At 43.5% G+C, this 19,260-nt stretch overlaps 1 protein-coding gene across 5 annotated transcripts in view; it reads left to right on the top strand.

Annotated features, from left to right (window-relative positions):
- Positions 1–19,260, top strand: part of PHF12 (PHD finger protein 12) — a 39,912-nt gene that overhangs the window by 4,148 nt on the left and 16,504 nt on the right. For all 5 annotated transcript variants that reach the window (XR_003506681.1, XR_003506680.1, XR_003506682.1 and 2 more), the window contains exon 3: positions 17,311–17,383. Coding sequence is in view for 2 of the 5 variants with exons in the window: in XM_027516801.1 (XP_027372602.1) it covers positions 17,311–17,383 (73 nt within the window). In the remaining 3 variants the exon portion in view is untranslated. The remainder of the gene's footprint in view (positions 1–17,310; positions 17,384–19,260) is intronic.

The raw sequence follows: 19,260 nt of genomic DNA, 5'->3' as shown, positions 1-19,260 counted from the left end.
ATCTAATAAAAGGCTCCAGAAGTGATTTTAAGCAAACTTTACCTGTTGGACTTAGTGACATGGACATAATCACAGGGGATCTTTCTAAGATAACCTACTGGAGGAATTGACTGCTCCAATAAGCTGTCTTAATTGTCTTGTCTTTTCTCAGAGGCCAGTGCTCTGTATGAGGAACCTTTCTTCCGGATTAGACCGGGAGCCCTGTTTCTGGGTTTTCTCTGATAACCTTCTGGGTGAGGGAATGGATTGTCCTGTGCTCAGAATCCTGGACTCACTGAAGAATTGAACTTGAGGGGCTGATGTCTTCATATTTGTTTAAGTAATAGGGTAATCCATTTTATCCAAGTTTAACTGGTTTATCAGTTATTCAGAGTGGTGGTAAGGGTTACTAAATTTGCCTGTAGAGGACTAGGAAGAGATGTTTTCAAGTGTTCCCTAGTGAACCTGACCTTTATCGTAATTGTTGAGCTTTCTGAAAATACTGATCTCCATGGACTGGTCCCTAAAAATTAGCCTTTAAAAAAAAAAATTAGAAAACTGGCAGAGCTCTAGTTGCAGCTGACCCATCTTTCTGTTTGAGATGGATGGGATTGTTCTCAGGAGCAAAGGGAGTATAGTGAGGCTGACTGGAACCTAAATAGTTCCTTCTGATTGCATTTTGCTGCAGACAGTCTGAGGGACCAGAACGGTCTGGTTGAGAAGTGCATCTCCCTCGCAGACCTCAGCATGGTTGCTTCCCGTCAGACAGATTTCTGTAGCATTTGCCTCCGCATGTTATATTTGGAATTGTTGGCCGGCTTTCCTCTCTCTGGTGTTGGCAGCAAGATCCAAAACGAGGTTTTCGAAGAATGAGAGTAAAAAGGTCTCTGCACAGGCAAAACTAAGCTCAGCTTGGAGTTTTGCATATTTAATTTTCAGTGAGTCATAACAAGAAAGGTTTCACACACAGTAGAAAACTGCCTTGTAGAAAACCTGTATACTGTTCGAACTTCTAAGGGGCTGATTTTTCTGCTTTTGTTGTCCTTAGAATAGTATCAAGCAAGTGGTGAATTAAAATAGATTTATTTTACTGTTATCTTACAAATCTTTTGTTTCTGACATTCTGAGTGCTCAGAAGCCTGGCACTGAAGAACTGGGGATGACAGCATCTGAACTCCTTCCCTTCTGCCCCCTCATAGTAAAACGATTCAACAGTAAACAGACCTGGGACATCCCTGGAGATCCAGTGCTTAGTATTGCTTCCCCTGCAGGGGATGTGGTTCAGTCCCTGGTGGGGGAACTAATCCCACATGCTGTGCAGAGCCGCTAAAAGATTTCTTTAAAAAACAACTCTAATTTGATTTTATGTTTATTTATTTTTGCATTTGCTGTGTTTTGTTGGAATCTGGATGTGTAGTATTGTTTTTAAATGATCCACTCAGACATTGAGGTTCCACTACCATTTAACTTTAACTCAATTTCAATGTGCATGCTTTGTGAACTTTACTGTTTTTTTAGATTTATTTTATTTATTTTTACCAAAGGTTTTGTAAACTTAACGTGGGGCTCAAGGGCCAATTCTAATGAAATGAGTGCTATAGTTTGAAGATAACATATAAACACTGTTTAAAAATATAAGGATAATACTTGGGATGAGTTGTTTACTCACAAAATGTCAATCTCCTGCTGTTCTTTAAGGCCCTCAAAGTACTTTACAGATGGGCTCCATTAATATGTTAGGACTGTTTGAGGCCTTTGTAAATGAGTTATGTGGTATTGGGGTTTTTATGTTTGTTTATTTGTTTTTTAACGTGTTTAAATGTGTAGAAGTCATAGTTAGGTACTGCCTTCATTTTAATCTTGGAGGTGAGATTCATCTTGGTCTTTTTAAAATTCTTAATCAAGTGTGTTTCCAAGAGAATTTTTTAAAAGCCAGATCATAAAGGCAAATAAATTATTTAATTTGAGCTGAAAAGGAATTCAAATAGTCACTACTATGTGTTGCATGAAACACTGTTTTTTATTAAGTTCTTGACTAGAAGTAAAGTGGTACTCAGAACGGCTCAGTAAGTTTTCGGGGTTCATCCTTCTAAGATTTGTGAGTACTTCATTCTTTTTTATGGTTGAAAACGGTTCTATGTATGACTACCATATTTTATATATATACACACACACACACCATATTTTTTAAGTCCATTCATCAGTCGATGGATATTTGAGTTATTTCTTCTTTTTGCTGTTGTGAATAATCATGCTGCAGATACTTGAGTGCAAGCGTTCGCATGGACATCTGTTTTCATTTCTCGTAGGTATATACCCAGGAGTAAAATCTCTAGGTCATATGGTAACTCTTACATTTAACCTGTGAGGAACTGGCAGACTATTTTCCCCAGGGGCTGCATCATTTTGCATTGCCATCAGCACTGTGTGAGCACTCCAGTTTCCTTACGTCCTTTTCAGTGCTAGCTATTACTTGTCTTCTTGATTAAAGCCATCTTATGGGTATGACATGCTCTCTCACTGTGGTTTTGATTTGCATTTGCCTGATGGCTGACGATATTGAACATCTTTTCGTGTGCTTCTTGATCATTTGTATATTTTCTTGGAAAAATGTCTATTCAGATCCTTTGATATTAATTGGGTTGTTTGTATTTTTATTATTGAGTTGTAAGAGTTCTTACATGTTCTAGATACAAGTCCTTTGTCAGATACATGACTTGCGAGTATTTTCTCCCATTCTATGGGTTGTCTTTTCACTCCCTCTATCTTCTTATTTTTTAATTTTTACTCTTACCTAGTAAAAGATGGTAGATTTAAGCACACTTTAATGTCTTTGCCTATGTTGTCTATGTTGAGACAGTAAGTAAAGGATTTTTCTTCATGAACTCAGAATGATGTGTCTCAGTAGAGGGAACCTTATAATGATTTGGTGTGCTGCTATTTCAGCTTTTCTGGGTGACCACTCTTAACAAAAAAGTAAAGCTAGAAGTTACCATGGAGGATGTATAAAAAAAAATCCACCACCTGTCTCCCACCAGCCACAATAGAAAATTTCTGTGTACAGGCACTTCTCATACATGGAGGGCCCTGGTTTAAGGAGGAAGATTTTAATCACCTCAGTTTGATAGGTAACAGCCTTGGGGTGGACATAACTGTAGATGAATTAGTGAGCTTTTTGATCCCAGTTAACAAGAACAAAAAGTTTGTTCGAACATTGCAGTGAACTCCTCACCTGTTTATATGTATCTTTATATCTAACCCCAGATAGCACTAAATAGGGAGACAGCACAAAGAGACTATTTGCTTGAAGGTTTTATGTAGGTTATAAAAGAAACCAAGAGGGTTTTTTTTGTTTTTTTGTTTTGGTACCCTAGATATGCAGGTGTCCTGCTTCTTAACAGAAACGGGTATATTTTTTCTTCTATAAGTTGCTAGCACAATAGTAAATAGATGAAGTTGATTGTTGTTTGTTTTGGGTTCTGGGTAAGAGTTTTAAAATCCATCTCTGGGCTTTCGTGTCCCACCCCCAGCACATAAACAGCAATTCCTTGGGTGTGTAGCTAAGCAGGCCAACCTGGTAGAAAATTCTGGTGAGGTTATGATGGCATTTACTATGATAATGCCGCACAGGCTCCTGGAAATGCATTCTAGTTTTAAAGTGCCAGAGTTTTAAGTAATTAGAGCAGGGGGGAAAAAGTTTGTCTTCCCTCCTCCACTGCTCTTTCTTTGACTTAAAACCCCTAGGGAGTACAGCATGGGCCAGCTGCATTGCCATTCAATGAGTGACATTTCTGAGAGCACCTCTGCATAATGCTAGCCTCCCAGGAGACAGGACAGGAGTACAGCTGTCCCTCTGCCAATTTCCTGCAAGAGGAGGACATTGTATTCAGTGCAAGTCCTAGACCAAATTTCAAAAAGGCACTTTGGTGTTGCAGATTTGTCACTGTGCCCAGGCCGCATGCACAGGTCACTAGCTGACTGCCTTTCCCATGACTCAAGAACAGTTAAGAAGAATAAGAAGGTGACTCCTTTTTCTGCCTGCCATTTCCAGATATCAAATTCCTCATCCTTTAAGCCTTAATTTTTTTCTAAATCTAATCTCAACAAATAAGAATAAAGATGAAGTCTTTTTTTTTTTTTTTTTTTTGTCTTTTTTGTTCTTTTTTCTAAAGATGAAGTTTTGTATGGGAGGCAAAAGACACTGAGAGGTGTATTGGACCACTGATAAAAGGAGAAATCGTTGATTTGACCCATCAGCGAAAAGGGGCTTGGCCATTACACACAGCTCTTGTTGAATTCACAATAAGCAAATTCCAGGTATACCTTGCAGATTGATGACATTTTCTAAGTAATGAAAAAGTTGACTCACTCTTTCAAAGAACTACACTCCTTTTCCTTTTGCAATCCTATACTCAGTGCTCACTAAACTAGTTAAAAGCCAGAGACTGACCCATCTCCTCTGCTCACTGTTGCATAATACTTAGTGGTGTCACAAATGAAAGACGTGCAATGATAAACACTGGTTGGGTAACAGAAATGATGTCTGGGTTCTTCGAAGCGGATGGTACCTTTGTTAACATAAACACGGTGACCGTTCCTTTCTCCCTAATTACGTTTGCTTTCCTATGTATTAGTAGCTTGGGTGTTTAATCCTTGCCCTTCCCCTGTTTTCTGACAAATTATCCAGGGTATCTCCCAGGAAATGTTTCCTGGTCTTGAAAGGACAAAAGCCTTAGTTACAGGGTGGAGTGTGTCAACGCCTGAACCTAACGTTGGTCTCTCTCAGTGCTTTGGGCTTGTATAAGGCTCTTTTTGAAGTAAACTCAAGTGAGCAGGAGAGGGGCCTTCCCAGGTGGCTCAGTGGTAAAGAATCCGCCTGCCAGTGCAGGAGATGCAAGAGATGGAGGTTTGATCCCTGGGTGGGGAAGATCGGCTAGAGAAGAAAATGGCAACCCACTCCAGTATTCTCACCTGGGAAGTCCCATGGACAGAGGAGCCTCGCGGGCTACAGTCCATGGGGTCGCAAAGAGTTGGACACGTCTGAACACAGCACAGCACAAAACAGGAGAGGATTCTGTGGGATTTGAATTTATCCATAGGCCAAAGACGTCACTGTACCTCCAGGCCAGGCAGGAGTGGGGGTACCTCAGAATTGCTAGCAAGGTTAAATTCCAGGCAGCACCAATGATTTTACAGGCTTTTATCCAGCTGTGATCCTCAGAAGGATGCTGGGTATTTGTTCCCCTGTCTGCATTTGTGCAAAGAACAGAGCAGAAAAGCCAATGAAATGCATGGAACTTTGAGTGAGTTTAGAGAAGTCTCTGCATTACAAATTTGGGCAGTGTGGAGCTACTCCTGTTCTTTCTACCAGCCATGGGCTCGTGCGATGAGCTGGAAGCTTTTTAATTCCCATGTTCACTAACTGTCAAGAGTTCTGATTCCTGGTTTTAACGAAGCTCTGGAAACACTAAGGAGAAACTCTACGGTGAACTTTCTCCATGAACAATCAACTGTTATTGGTCAAAATACATTGTGAAAATTTTACTACGTGAATCTCATTAAATGTGTCTGAGCCTGTAATATTCCATAGTTCTGTACCTGGGTTGGCCATATTTAACTTGGCTTGACCTTGCTTACCATTTTTATGAAAGACCATCTTAAATGTAGGGAGAATTCTGTCACTAATTTTGACCTTTATTGATGCTGATATTGACATTGTTTTGCTCTATTATCTGTGTCTTGCTTTATTCCTCCTTGGTAGTCCTCTCAGTTTTGCCTGGCAGAGATGACACTTAGTCATCTAACTCAAGGTAATTCTGACACCTGACTCCATGATATCAGACATCTTTGACTTTGAGCTGCAGTTTGTGGCATTGAAGTAAGAAAAATGTCTGCTGGTTATTTAAGTCACAGGAAAGAACTCCTGTCCAGGGCCTGTATGCTTGCTGCATGCAGGCTTTCCCCAAGTCTTACCATTTGTGTGCACACTTTCAGGCCTTTAGGGTGATTGTTCTTTGGTGGGGGACCATGTGAGAGAACAGTGGGCAGAAAGGAAGAATCATGGCGCTGTCTCTGACAAGTGTGTTTAGCTCCTAAATAGGTCACCAGGGGTATAACTGGAAGGCTTCAGAAGCCCAAGTCAGCACTTAGCTGTGGCATCAAACCACGACAGCACAGTCTGACAGCATGCCCAGGAGATTACTTCAGCAGGGCAGGGCGGGGAGCTTTGAGGTTTCTAAGTGAACTTGGGGGAGGGGTGAGCGGCAGAGTCAAAGACTAGGGGAATAAGTCCTGTGCTGTTTTGGCCCAAATGGTAGCTTTATGCCTCCTCCTTCCCTTTTTTTTTTTTTAAAGAAGACCCTGTCAGAGGAGAGTAAATGAAGCAGAAATCCTTCTTGGGGAAGAGCAGCTGGGCCATGGGTAGAAACCTGCTCTCCACATTTAGCTGGATTCAAATAGTTGGTCTCCCTACATCTAAGGTGTTACACTGGTTTTCATTTTCCCAACCTTTATAGAATTTTAGGCCCAGTATTTGTAAGATGTGAACTGTTCCAGATTCCCTGAGCTGTGTTCACAAGGAGAGTGTGGCCTGGCTATTTCCTTACTCTTGGCCGTCCACTGAAATTTGACCACAAAACAGTACCCAGTACCTCGGAGACTTTTAGTCTTTGTTTTCCATACCTCGGAGACTTTTATGGAATACACAGTTAAAATTGTTCTACTTTCCCATGGAATGTTCCCTGAGACCATTAAAAAGTGACTGTTGAGGCCAGAATATCGACTCTTTTCTAAAACAAGTGGACTCCAGCATCCATCATTAGGTGAATGAATGAAGCCCATTTTTAAAATGTTTGCAGCCAGCTCATTTTCCATTGTGGAGAAGCCAGGATCGCAAGAACAGCCACGCCAGTGATAGATCAGGTCCTGTGGCACCGGGCTCGGCTGGTAGAGAAGTTAGCAGAGGCGAACCCCTGGTATAAGTGCCGGTGGTCTTCCCCGCCTCCTCCTTGCCCTGCACTACTTGTAATCCTCTTCTCCAGGTGTCCTTCACTGGGAGGACGGCCAATGAAGCTCTACATAGAAGGCAATAAAATTGGGGGGCACAGTCAGCTAGTTTGAAAGGATTATATGCCTGTGGAAGTGACGCAACTAGCTAAGTTTCTCAATGGGGCATTTGTAATGGCCTGGCACTGCACTGGCCTCCTTGTTAACACAGCCACTGAGGCTCTGCATGAAAAACCAGCAGTGCGTGTACTTTTTATGTACTTCGTGGCATTCGCTGTATTTGAGTCAGTAGCTGGGATAAAGGAGAGGAAGAAATAAGGTTCAGGGACCCCATGAACTTCTCTTCACTTTCATCTCTTCAGTATCCTTCAGTGTGACCATCTTTCCTGCCTTTGAAAGGTAGGCCATCCGTGAAGGGAAAAGCTAATGCCCGCACAAGTGTCCAGGGGACGCTTACTATTTCTTCTGACATTTAAATTTCATTAAGTTTTGTTCTTTCAAAACACAGACCAGTAAATTGAGAAATGATTAATACAGCTTTTAATTTAAACAGATGTTTTTAAATTAAACTTGAACCGTCACCTCTTAGCTTTTCCAGGACAGAAACTGATTTCAGTTTATGAAAGGCTTGTTTCTTATGCGGGTAGATGCCTTTGTAGATCAAGATGGCTGCTGGGAGGCTGAGACACGGCTATGGTCCTGTCAGCGATCCCGTTTTGACTAGTACCGACACATTTCCTGAGCTGGCCAAGAGCAGCAGGGCCAGTCAGAGAGAAGAGGCCTGTTCTGAGCATGTATTGTCTTCAGCAGTCGGTCTTGCACAATGCCGTTAAATATAAATGCAGGATTTTTATCTGGTAGTGGACCTCACGTGGATGGATGAGACCCGTGAACTGTGAAATTAAAAATCAGAACCGCTCAGTGCTATTGTTTGCTGGCTGAACACCCCCCCACCACCACCACCCCAAAAAGGGGAGGGGACATAGATGATGGGGAAGGGGGCTGCAGGCAGTGAAATCTTTCTTAGTCTGATATTTTATTGCAACTGAAATGACCATTTGTGGGGCTGGAGAGCTTCTGATTCTTGGAGAATGATGGGTTCTGACAGGAGGGACCCTAACCAGAGTTCATTTGACTGACCTCTTTTAGAAGAGAACCGAGTGGAAGGCTGTTGGTGTATTGTGTACAGAAAGGCTGTTCGAACAGTGTTCCTGTGTGTATTACATAGAATATTTTGACAGTCCAGGGAGAGAAAATGGAGTGTGTTCTTTTTTAAGTATTTCTTCATCCACCTGCTTCCTTTTGTCTTAAGACATACACCAAAGCTTTTAATTTGGTTAGGTGATATTTTCATGTCTCTCCGACTGCCTTTGGTTCAAGTTTTAAAATGTCAGTGTCACTTAGCTGAATGGACATTTGCAAGCCATACATCAGAAACAGCATATTAAAAAAAAAAAAGTCCAGAGCCCTATACCATTTTTATCTGCATGTTGTGATGCGAAAAAAGAGATCTCTGAAATAAAAGGCAGTCTTTCTGCTTCCTTGTCTCCCTTCACCTCTCCCCTCCTCCCTTTGTTCTCTCGATCCCCTCCCCCTCTCCCTTCCAGTTCTATATTGAAAAACTGCTTGTGCTGGATGGATAATTAGCGCAGAGCTATGGAGCAACAGGTCCCGCTGGTAGCGACTAAATCTGAAGTAAATGTTAATGTTGGGCAGGTTCACATGTATTAATAGGCGAAGGAGAGGAGTGAGGTTAGACTGGGATCAACCGCACTGGTATATGACTTGAAATAGATCCTCTTAATTAGAGAGCCAAGAACCATGACAACTACCAACGTCTTCCACCTGCAGTGGTGAGCTGCTGCCTCATTAGTGAATGAAAGAGACATTCTAAATTAAAACCGGGCTTCTTCCATTCTTTAGCTGTAAGTTGGGATCATCTGGCTCTGGACTTTGAATCTTTGACCCAGCGCAGGCATTACAGTTAGCTGAAGGGTGTATGTCTGTGGTTTTCTCAATAGACCAATCTAGACACCCTCTTCAGCAACAGAGGCACATCATTTGATTTGTTGGTGGGAGTTCAGATGTTAGAGTCCTGCAGCAGAGGTTTAGGAGTGTTTGCTTGAAATAATTAATGTCTTTGACAAGCTTTTTTTTTTTTTTTTAATTTTTGGCTGTGTTGGGTCTTCGTTGTTGCACATGGACTTCCTCTAGTTGCAGTGCACAGGCTTCTCACTGTGGTAGCTTTTCTTGTTGCAGAGCCCGGGCTCCAGGCACGTGGGCTTCAGTAGTTGTCCACACAGGCTTACTTTTCCCAGACCAGGGATCAAACTGGTGTCCCCTGCATTGCATGGCAGATTCTTAACCACTGGACTGCCAGGGAAGCCCCTTTGACCAGCTTTTTAATTGGTTTGTGTGTAGATGTTACTGTTAACAGTTTATAGGCCCTCTCAGGCCTCACAGAGAGCTACTCTGTGAGATGCATATCCTTCAGTTGTACACTTTCTGAAGATTGAGAGCTCCATTGCTGTGAAGTATTTTATAGCTTACAATGTCTTCAAGATCAGGTAGTGGTTAAAATAAATAGCAAGTTGAGGAGCGGTGAACAGTCACTCTCTGGCCAGTAATTGCTTTTAAACAAACGATCTGGAAGGAAACATCCATAGCTGTGAAGATGGGAAGATATTCTGTAAGAGCGCCACGCTCCCAGGACACCCTTCTTTCCTGGGGAGAAGGTGCCTGTCTTCTAGCACTGTGGGGCATATTCTTTGAAGCCAGAAAATAAAATAAAGATCCTTGGCCTGTTGTCTAAAGAGCTGCCAGTTTTCCAAGACAAGCCAGCTCACGTACAGAACACGACTTTTCTAGGGCTCACCTTTCTTCCCAGGACTTAGTTCTCAGAAGGAACCTAAACGTGGTTGGTGGACCACTGTATGCTTGGTGGACTTCAGTCTCTGTTCCCAGGGAAATGTCTCCACTCCCAGAACCTTCCTTTATCAGGTAGGTTGTCGCAATACCGAAATACACCTTCTTCTTCTAAGACTATAGTCTCGGGACTTCCCAGGCAGTCCAGTGGTGAAGACTCTGTGCTACTATCTCAGGGGGCATGAGTTCGATCCCTGGTCAGGAAACTAAGATCCCACATGATTCCGGGCATGGCCAAAACATAAAAAAATAGTCTTCTCATGAACACCTCAAGATCCTTAACTTCATCATCTCTAGAAGATCACTGGCTTAATTACCATTTGCTGAATAGCAGTTGTTGAGATATAGAAAGAATCAGGGAAGGGCCACTGTCACCTTCAGGTACCAAAAGACCAAACTTCTGAGGCTCTGGGTTGTCTGGGATCCATGAATAGTTGAGTCTTACATAGGTCTATATGCCAAGAAGCAGTTTGTAGTTGATTGTTCTTTTCACATTGCCTCTCGACTGTGATCCCTGAGAGCAAGGACCGTTTCTGAAATCTTGCCACTTAGTACATTGCTTAGCATAACGTGGGAGGGGGAGGTGTGGGTGGATGTGAGAGAGTTCAGTCATGTCCAACTCTTTGTGGCCCCGTGAACTGTATGTAGCCCACCAGGCTCCTCTGTCCATGGAATTTTCCAGGCAAGAATACCAGAGTGGGTTGTCATTTCCTCCTCCAGGGGATCTTCCCGACCCAGGGATGGAACATGTGTCTCTTGCGTCTCCTGCATTGGCAGGTGGATTCTTTATCACTGCACTGCCTGGGAAGCATAGTGTCCAGTAATACTTGAGTAGATGAATGACTCTGGTCTTCTCTGCCTAGAGGCTGAGCTTCTTGACGGGGTAGGTCATAACTGGTTTGCTTTGTGTCCTTCCTACAGCATGGTACCTCCAGGGTGGCATTGGTTAGGAAGCAGTGGAAACTCAGTAAATGAAGACTAATGGAGAGGGAAATGCTTGACCTTATGGTTGAGGAAGTTACCGTGATGGATATTCCATTGTGTTCCCCAGAAATAAGAGAACTCGCAAAGGTTCTTTAAAAACAGATTGGGCTCAAGATTTGGAAGAACCAGGAAGCTGATTTTGGTTCTCATTCTGCTGCTTTCTGACTCCATAGCTTTAGATAAATGAGTTTGGAGATACCTGTATGATGGGAGTAAGAATTTTCACAGTTTGATGGTGAAAATCAAATAAGAACATCTGTGAAAACACTTTGTGAACCGTAATACAGTAGATGTAAAATGAGATTATCACTCTGCTGTTTCTAAGCGTAGTGATGAGGAAGCACATTGATGTCTTTACAAGCGGCACTGGCTGACGGTAGTGTTTTTATGGTTTTTACTGCTGAGCAGCAGAAACTTTGATAATTTCAGCATCCTGACTTTAACTTTTAATCATATTCTTCTGTAGAGGATGGCCTTCATCACCCTGTCTTCATTGATATACAGGATTGAGAGGGAGCTGGGATGGAACCATGTTCTTCTTGACAGGCATATTATGATTTAAAGACTTTGGCATGCATATAATTGTTTTGAAGTTGCATGCTTAACTTGTGAGAACACTGTTCTAATGAGGGAAGCAGCTTTAAGATGGGTGGATGAGGCAGGGGAGTCCTCAGGATGTGTGTGTGAGCAACCCCGAGGCTGCAGAATCTCCTTTCTCCCTGGAATCCTTTCTCTGTTGGCAGTGTTTCTGATACAGAGCAAAACCAGTCTGCTTGCAGAACAGCATCTTCAGAACTAGTTTCTAAGCTCATTCAGTTCAGTTCAGTTCAGTCGCTCAGTCGTGTCCAACTGTTTGCAACCCCATGAATCGCAGCACGCCAGGCCTCCCTGTCCATCACCAACTCCCGGAGTTCACTCAAACTCACGTCCATCGAGTCGGTGATGCCATCCAGCCATCTCATCCTCTGTCGTCCCCTTCTCCTCCTGCCCCCAATCCCTCCCAGCATCAGAGTCTTTTCCAATGAGTCAACTCTTCACATGAGGTGGCCAAAGTACTGGAGTTTCAGCTTTAGCATCATTCCTTCCAAAGAAATCCCAGGGCTGATCTCCTTTAGGATGGACTGGTTGGATCTCCTTGCAGTCCAAGGGACTCTCAAGAGTCTTCTCCAACACCAGAGTTCAAAAGCATCATTTCTTTGGCGCTCAGCTTTCTTCACAGTCCAACTCTCACATCCGTACATGACTACTGGAAAAACCATGGCCTTGACTAGGTGGACCTTTGTTGGCAAAGTAATGTCTCTGCTTTTCAATATGCTATCTAGGTTGGTCATAACTTTCCTTCCAAGGAGTAAGCATCTTTTAATTTCATGGCTGCAGTCACCATCCGCAGTGATTTTGGAGGCCAAAAAAATAAAGTCTTACACTGTTTCCACTGTTTCCCCATCTATTTGCCATGAAGTGATGGGACCAGATGCCATGATCTTCGTTTTCTGAATGTTGAGCTTTAAGCCAACTTTCTCACCCTCCACTTTCACTTTCATCAAGAGGCTTTTTAGTTCCTCTTCACTTTCTGCCATAAGGGTGGTGTCATCTGCATATCTGAGGTTATTGATATTTCTCCCGGCAGTCTTGATTCCAGCTTGTGCTTCTTCCAGCCCAGCGTTTCTCATGATGTAGTCTACATATAAGTTAAATAAGCATGGTGACAATATACAGCCTTAACGTACTCCTTTTCCTATTTAGAACCAGTCTGTTGTTCCATGTCCAGTTCTAAGTTGCTTCCTGACCTGCATATAGGTTTCTCAAGAGGCAGGTCAGGTGGTCTAGTATTCCCATCTCTTTCAGAATTTTCCACAGTTTATTGTGATCCACGCAGTCAAAGGCTTACCCTACTCCAATGGCAGCCTGTCTTTTGTTGACCCATTTCATGAATCTTTGTGTAGATGTCTGAGTTGAAAAACTGCCTTCTAAGGACTTCCCTGGCTGTCCAGTGGTTAAGACTCCACATTTCCAGTGCAGAGGGCACAGATTCGATCCCCGGTCAGGGAGCTAAAGATCCTACATGCCATGTGGCATGGCCCAAAAAAAAAAAGCTTTTTATAAAAACTGCCTTCCAAATAGCTTGAAAGGAATTGCTCAAAGCAAAGAGGAAAGAATCATCATCATGAGAAAGCTTGGTGGGTGATTCCTGTTTTCCAGCCACGACTCTGATGGTCATTTTCGAGAAACATAGAACTTCCTTCCCTATTCATCCCTTCTCAGAAATTACTGCCTTCTCTCGAGATACCATATTTTCAAATTTATTTCAAGATGCATATTCTGCCTCTAAGAAAGCAGCAAGGCGTCACTTTTTAAAATGTCTGTGTTCATCCTGGAGACAACACTCTGACTTTCCTGCACGACTCCCTGAACTTGCAGCCCTCATCCCACACTTCAGGGCAGACAAGAGGAGCCCGTGGCCATAATCTAGGATTCTGAGAAATGTTCTTAAGCATGATATCTCTAAAAGTGATCCTTTAGAAGCCAACCAGGAGCTACTTTTGAGAGCTGCTTAGTATGGATTTTAAGCATTTTACCCCTGTGTTAAGAAAGATAAATTGTTTAAAGAGGATTTAAGTAGGGTGTTTCTGTATGAAGTTTAGGCTTGCAGGTATGGACTTTGATTCTGCTATCTTCTTATTTCGTGACAGAAAACATAAGTAATTTCACGTGTAATTTAACCACCAAAATAAGTCAACCACATTGCCTCATCTCATGACTTCGGCCAGGGGGCAGTTACATTCACTCTTAGAAGCCCATTCATTTTGTGCTCCCCTGTTCTTTAAAGCCTTATTGTGTACCTGCTGTGTGCCAGGCATTATGCAGAGTATGGAAATACAAAGGTAAATGAGGCAGAGAGCAGGATTCGGGTCCTTGAGAGTTCAGTGTATAGTGTGGCCCAGAAGTGCCATAGAGGATCGCGGGCTGTCAGAGGAGACTTCCTGGTGATGATGCCTGACTTGAGCTCCAGAAAATGAGGAGCTCACCAGATGAAGGACTGGAGGGAGGCTCAGCTTTTGTGGTTGTGGGTAGCAGCTCTGGCATGAGCAGAGACACAGGGTTGAGAAACAGTGTGGACTGTGTAGGGAGCCACCAGACTAATAGAGCTGGGGAAGGGGCAGATTCCTGGCCTGCAGTACTGAGGAGCTTGAACTTTATCCTTTTGGGGTGAGGGCGATATGGAAGGGCTTTTAATTAGGAGACTGACATGATCAGAATTGTGGCAGAATTATTTTGCCAGCAGGGTTAGACATAGATTGAGAAAGGCAGGAAGAGCAGCCGGGGGGGCATTCACATCTTGGTAAAAACATCTAAGCCACTGCCACCTTGCCTCACCCTTCCCTGCTACATGTTTGGTATAGGTTATCTTGATACAAACACGAAGCCAGTAGGCAGATGAAAAGAAATGATGAAAAACAGAATCAGAAATGACAGCTCTTTCAGGGTTAATTTTAATATGACAGCTGCTGAAGCATAGCAGAGTCTGTAGGCCTTTGCAGATTACACACATGCATTTCATTAGTTTGGATATGGCCTGTGAGGAATATACTGGAGAGAACTAGGGGAGACTTTACCGGTGACAGTCGTGTGTGGTCCTCTAGGGCGTGCAGGCCTGTCCCAGTAGGCCAGCGTGCCTCCTGCTTTCTGCTTCCTGCCAAGGATCCTCCTGAGATTCCACCAGGGAGACTGAATAGGAAGCAGTGAGCTGTGAGGGCTTGCTGGACATCCTGACACGTGTGCCTAGGGCTCTGGGGATGTGTTGACAAAGCAGGAGCTAGGAAAATTTGTCAAGCTAAGTGCCATTTAGGTAGAAAGGGTAAAGCAGCCTAGCATTAAGGCCTAGGACTTAAGGAAGAGTCCTTATATATCCATAGCCTAAATATATATAATAATTTGTTTTTAGCATTTTTCATATATTATGAAAAAAAATGTCCTCCACACCATTCCAAGTTGGTGAATTCCAGGAACCAAATGTAGGAATTTCTTAAGCATAAATGTAACCTTATTCTATATAGCAGTTTTCAAACTTGGGTGTTGAGCAGAATCACCTGGAGAGCTGGTTAAACACACATCGCTGAGGCTGTCTCAGAATTTCTAATTCAGTAAGCCTGGAGTGAGGGCTCAGAATTTGTGTTTAATTTTTTAATTGAATTATAGTTAATTTACAATGTTGTGTTTCAAGTGTATGCAAAGTGATTCAGGTATACATACATACACACACAGAGGTTCTTTTTCATTATAGAGTATTGCAGGATACTGAGCATAGTTCCCGTCACCATACAGTAGATCCTTGCTGTTTACCTACTTTATATTTAGCAGTGTATGTATGTTAATCACAAATCTTAATTTACCTTCCCCCACCCTACCCTCCTCCACTGCTATCTCCTATGGTAACCAAAAATTTGCTTTCTATGTCTGCAAGTATTTTTTCTAAGTAAGTTATTTGTATCATTTTTTAGATTCCACATGTAAGTGATAAATGATGATTTGTCTTTCTCTGACTTGCTTCACTGAGCTGCAAGTGGTGGTTCACTCTTTACGGCTGAGTAATGTTCCACTGTATATGTGTGCCATATCTTCCTTACACATTCATCTGTCGATGAACATTTAGCTTGCTTCTGTATCTTGGTTATGGTAGATAGCACTGCTGTGAACATTGGGGAGCATGTATCTTTTTGGACAGAATTTTTATTTGTAGTAAGTTCCCAGATGATGCTGATGCTGCTTGTCTGGAGACCACACTTTGGGATCCACTGCTGTAGAGACATTATAAATGTGACCCTCCTAAGAATTTACTAAAGTTTCATATGATTCTTATAAACCTTAATGGAAATCAGTGATCTGGAGAATCGGTAAGACCAGCCCTCCACAGCTATAATTTTGATTCAGTATTGACTTACTGAGTGACTACTGTTTATGCAGCCTCTCTATTGTAAAGATACAAAGAGAGAAGGAGATCCAGTCCTTGTCTTGATTCCTCTGATAAAAGAAGTAAGAGAATTGTCATACAAGGGAAGGCATAAGAAGGACGTTTTAGTAGTCTGGGAAGAGCGCATGGAGGAGTTGTGTGCTCAGTTACCTATCACTGGTAACAAACTTCCCCAAAACTCAGTGGCTTAAAACAGACCCTAGTTATTATCACCCACAAATCTGCATGTTGACTAGGCTCAGCTGGGTGGTTTTTCTGTTCAGTTGTTATCTGGGACTGTGGTTATTTGGAGGCTCAGCTGAGTTGGCATGATCCAGGATGACTCAGTCATGTAGCAATAGTCGGTGCTGGCTGTTGACTTGGAGCTGATTGGAGTGCCTGAAGTCTCCTCTGTGTGACCTCTCAGCATGAGAGCAAGGCTCTGAGATGGAATATTCCAAGCGTGTAAAAATGGAATCTACAGGGCTCTTCAGACGCAGCCATGGAAGTTCCTACATTGTCACCTCTGCTGCATTCTGTTGGTCAGAACAAGTCACAAGAGAGAATGCCTCAGTGATCCAGTGGTTAGGACTCCACACTTTACTGTTGAGGGCATGGGTTCAATCCCTGCCCTAGTTGGGGAACTGGGATCCCGCAAGCTGTGAGGCGTGGTCAGAAAAAGACAGGCAATTCGAGAGGAAGGAAATGGACTACTTCTGGGTGGAAGGGTAGCAGAGAATTTGTAGCTGTCTTTCATCTACTATAGGCTGATTGAGGCAGGCCCTACAGGGTGAATAGAGTTTCGATAGGCGCAGCTTTCAGGGGGAAGAATTTTAGAGGAAGAAATAGCAAGTCTTCAGTTTAACTAGGGGGGAAAGTTCCCAAAAGGGGCCTGGGAAGATGGAAGAGGACCCTGTGACAGACGGCTTTGAACAGCAGGTGGAATATTGTGGACTTCCACTGGCCAACTTTGAAAAGGCTGTGGAGAACCTCTCTCCCCGTGATTTTATTAGCATGGTGCAGAGTTTAGAAATGACTTGAATACTCCAGACCAGTTCATTATATCTTTCATTGTCAATCCAGTGTTCGTAGCTCTGGGTTTGGCATCTCTTTCTAAGATGTGGGAAGGGACGATCACTCCTTCAGTTCAGTTGCTCAGTCATGTCCGACTCTTTGTGACCCCATGAATCGCAGCACACCAGGCCTCCCTGTCCATCGCCAACTCCCAGAGTTCACTCAGACTCACGTCCATCGAGTCAGTGATGCCATCCAGCCATCTCATCCTCTGTCATCCCCGCTCACTCCTTAGGTTACTGTAAATGGGGCCAAGTAAACATTTTGAAGGATAAGAGATGTATAACTGCAGAATACAAGTTGAGCACCATGCGGCTTTGGGTCAGACCTAGTTAGGCTTGTCGCCGCTGCAGTGGTGGGTTAGTCACTTAGTCTTGCCCTTGTCTTTCCCGCAGCAATCCTCCACTGAGTGAAGAGATGTTGCCTCCTGGGGAGTGGATGTGTCACCGGTGCACTGTTCGCCGAAAGGTAAGAATGCTGCTTTCGGAAGGCTTTGCTCCAAATGCCAGATCTAGACCACTGATAATGAGAGCTAAGGCGGCCTGGTCCTGAAGGCATTTTCGTCCCTTCTTCTTATCTCTTCCACCCCTGAATCACCCTCACACGCCCCATGATACTGTTTAGAATCCGGTAAGGCCTAAAATCCAAACATGGGCTGCTGAAATGGGCTGAAGAGCTGTGTTAATTTACTGAGACATGTTCATTCACTAGTGACAGGAGTGGTCTGATCTCCTTGTAGACCTCTTGATAACTGGCCTGAACATAGTGGCAGCTGTATCCATGGCGAAAGGGGCTGAAGAAGGCTGGCCCTGCAGCTTGATAGAAAAAGGATTCCCCTCACCTCGAGGCAAATAAGTCACTGGTCTCCAGAGGCTTGGCCAGGTGTGGGGGGTGGAGAACATTTTGACCCACTTGGACCCCAGGTTGTCCAACCTCTCTTCAGCTTCCCTTCCCTCAGCTTTGATAATTCAGTACTGGCTTTGAGAACATAATTTTCTATGTTGAGAACTTCTGTGGGGTTCAAAACCTAAATGCTCCCTTATCAGAAAAGGAAGTAAGTGTGCTTCCACCCAGATAGCGAGACCCAATCCTCAAATTACAGGCTGTGGATTAGAATTTGTGTGTGGATTGTAAACCATTCCCTGCCCTACCCCCGCGCTAATCACACACCAAGCAACTGTCCTTTGTTGTGACATCACATCTTTTCCTGGCCCCTCAACATGATGTCACAATGAATGATGACTTCCTTTGTTGCAGAAACAGGATGAGATGATTCAGAGATTGTGGTTTATGTGTGTAACAGTTTTTAACCTTTAAGAAGAAAGTTAACAATTAGGCGGACACTTTTTCAATGTGTGCATAGAGTTCCTATTAAAAAGTAAGCCAAGGCCAAGTCAGCCACCCTACCAGAGCAGTGGTTTGATTTCTCTTGATGTCCACAAAGCAGGTGTCCTCCAGCTTGTCCTGTTCCCAGGATCTCTGCCTGTGTGTCCCCAGCTAGATTAGAGTGGGGCTAGTTAGAAACATCTGTTAGCCAAGAGGCCATTCAGAAACTTGCCACTCAAAGAAATTGAACTGGACAGGGTTGGGAACTACTGTGGCAGAAGAGACAAAGCCAGGAAAAGGGGGTGAAGAAGAGGAGCTAACATTGTTTGGGCGCTCATCATAGCTGGCTGTTCTACACGTGTTTCATTAATCCATACAGCCCATAGGAGTGCAGGTGCTATTGTCTCCATTTTTAGAAGGAAGAAACTGAGGTTCACAAGTGTAGAACTTAACCAAGTACTCAAAAGGATTGACTGAACCAAGTTTTGAACCCAAAACTTTCTGACTCCAAACTCTATTACTTCTTCAACAATTTAAACAGAACCACTTGTGGGGGATTATACTATAGTATACCTTTTTCTGCATAGTGTGGTTTTCCCAAAATGCCACTCCCTGCTCTCAAGTGGACCTCTGTGTCTGCCCACGCCATGTCTGCCTTTTGCACTACCACCACCTCTCCGGCCCTCTGGCCTCCCTTAGTTACAGTGAAGGGGGTTGAAATGGCCTCCTGGGGACCTCACCGACCTCTCATGTTCAGGTCCCACTGAACTAGGAGGTCCCACTCCTAGTGGAGGCTAGATCTTCCCCCCATCTCAGAGCCATCCCTTTCATGTATCCAGAGCTCTTTGTCACAACCAAATCCCTGAGAGGAGGAGGAGAAAGGTTTTACACACAGAGGAATTCCTGCCCTCCAGCCGGAATCACCTAAGGTCATAAGGAATCAGTGGCAGAACTGGGACAAGATCCCAGGTCTCCTGGCTGGACCCCAGTGCTAAACCTTCACTCTGCTTGGACCCTTG

The sequence above is a fragment of the Bos indicus x Bos taurus genome, chromosome 19, assembly GCF_003369695.1.
Source record: "Bos indicus x Bos taurus breed Angus x Brahman F1 hybrid chromosome 19, Bos_hybrid_MaternalHap_v2.0, whole genome shotgun sequence".
NCBI classification, from domain to species: domain Eukaryota; kingdom Metazoa; phylum Chordata; class Mammalia; order Artiodactyla; family Bovidae; genus Bos; species Bos indicus x Bos taurus.
Note: the sequence above shows the minus strand (reverse complement) of the source record. Positions and strands in the feature narration are given on the sequence as shown.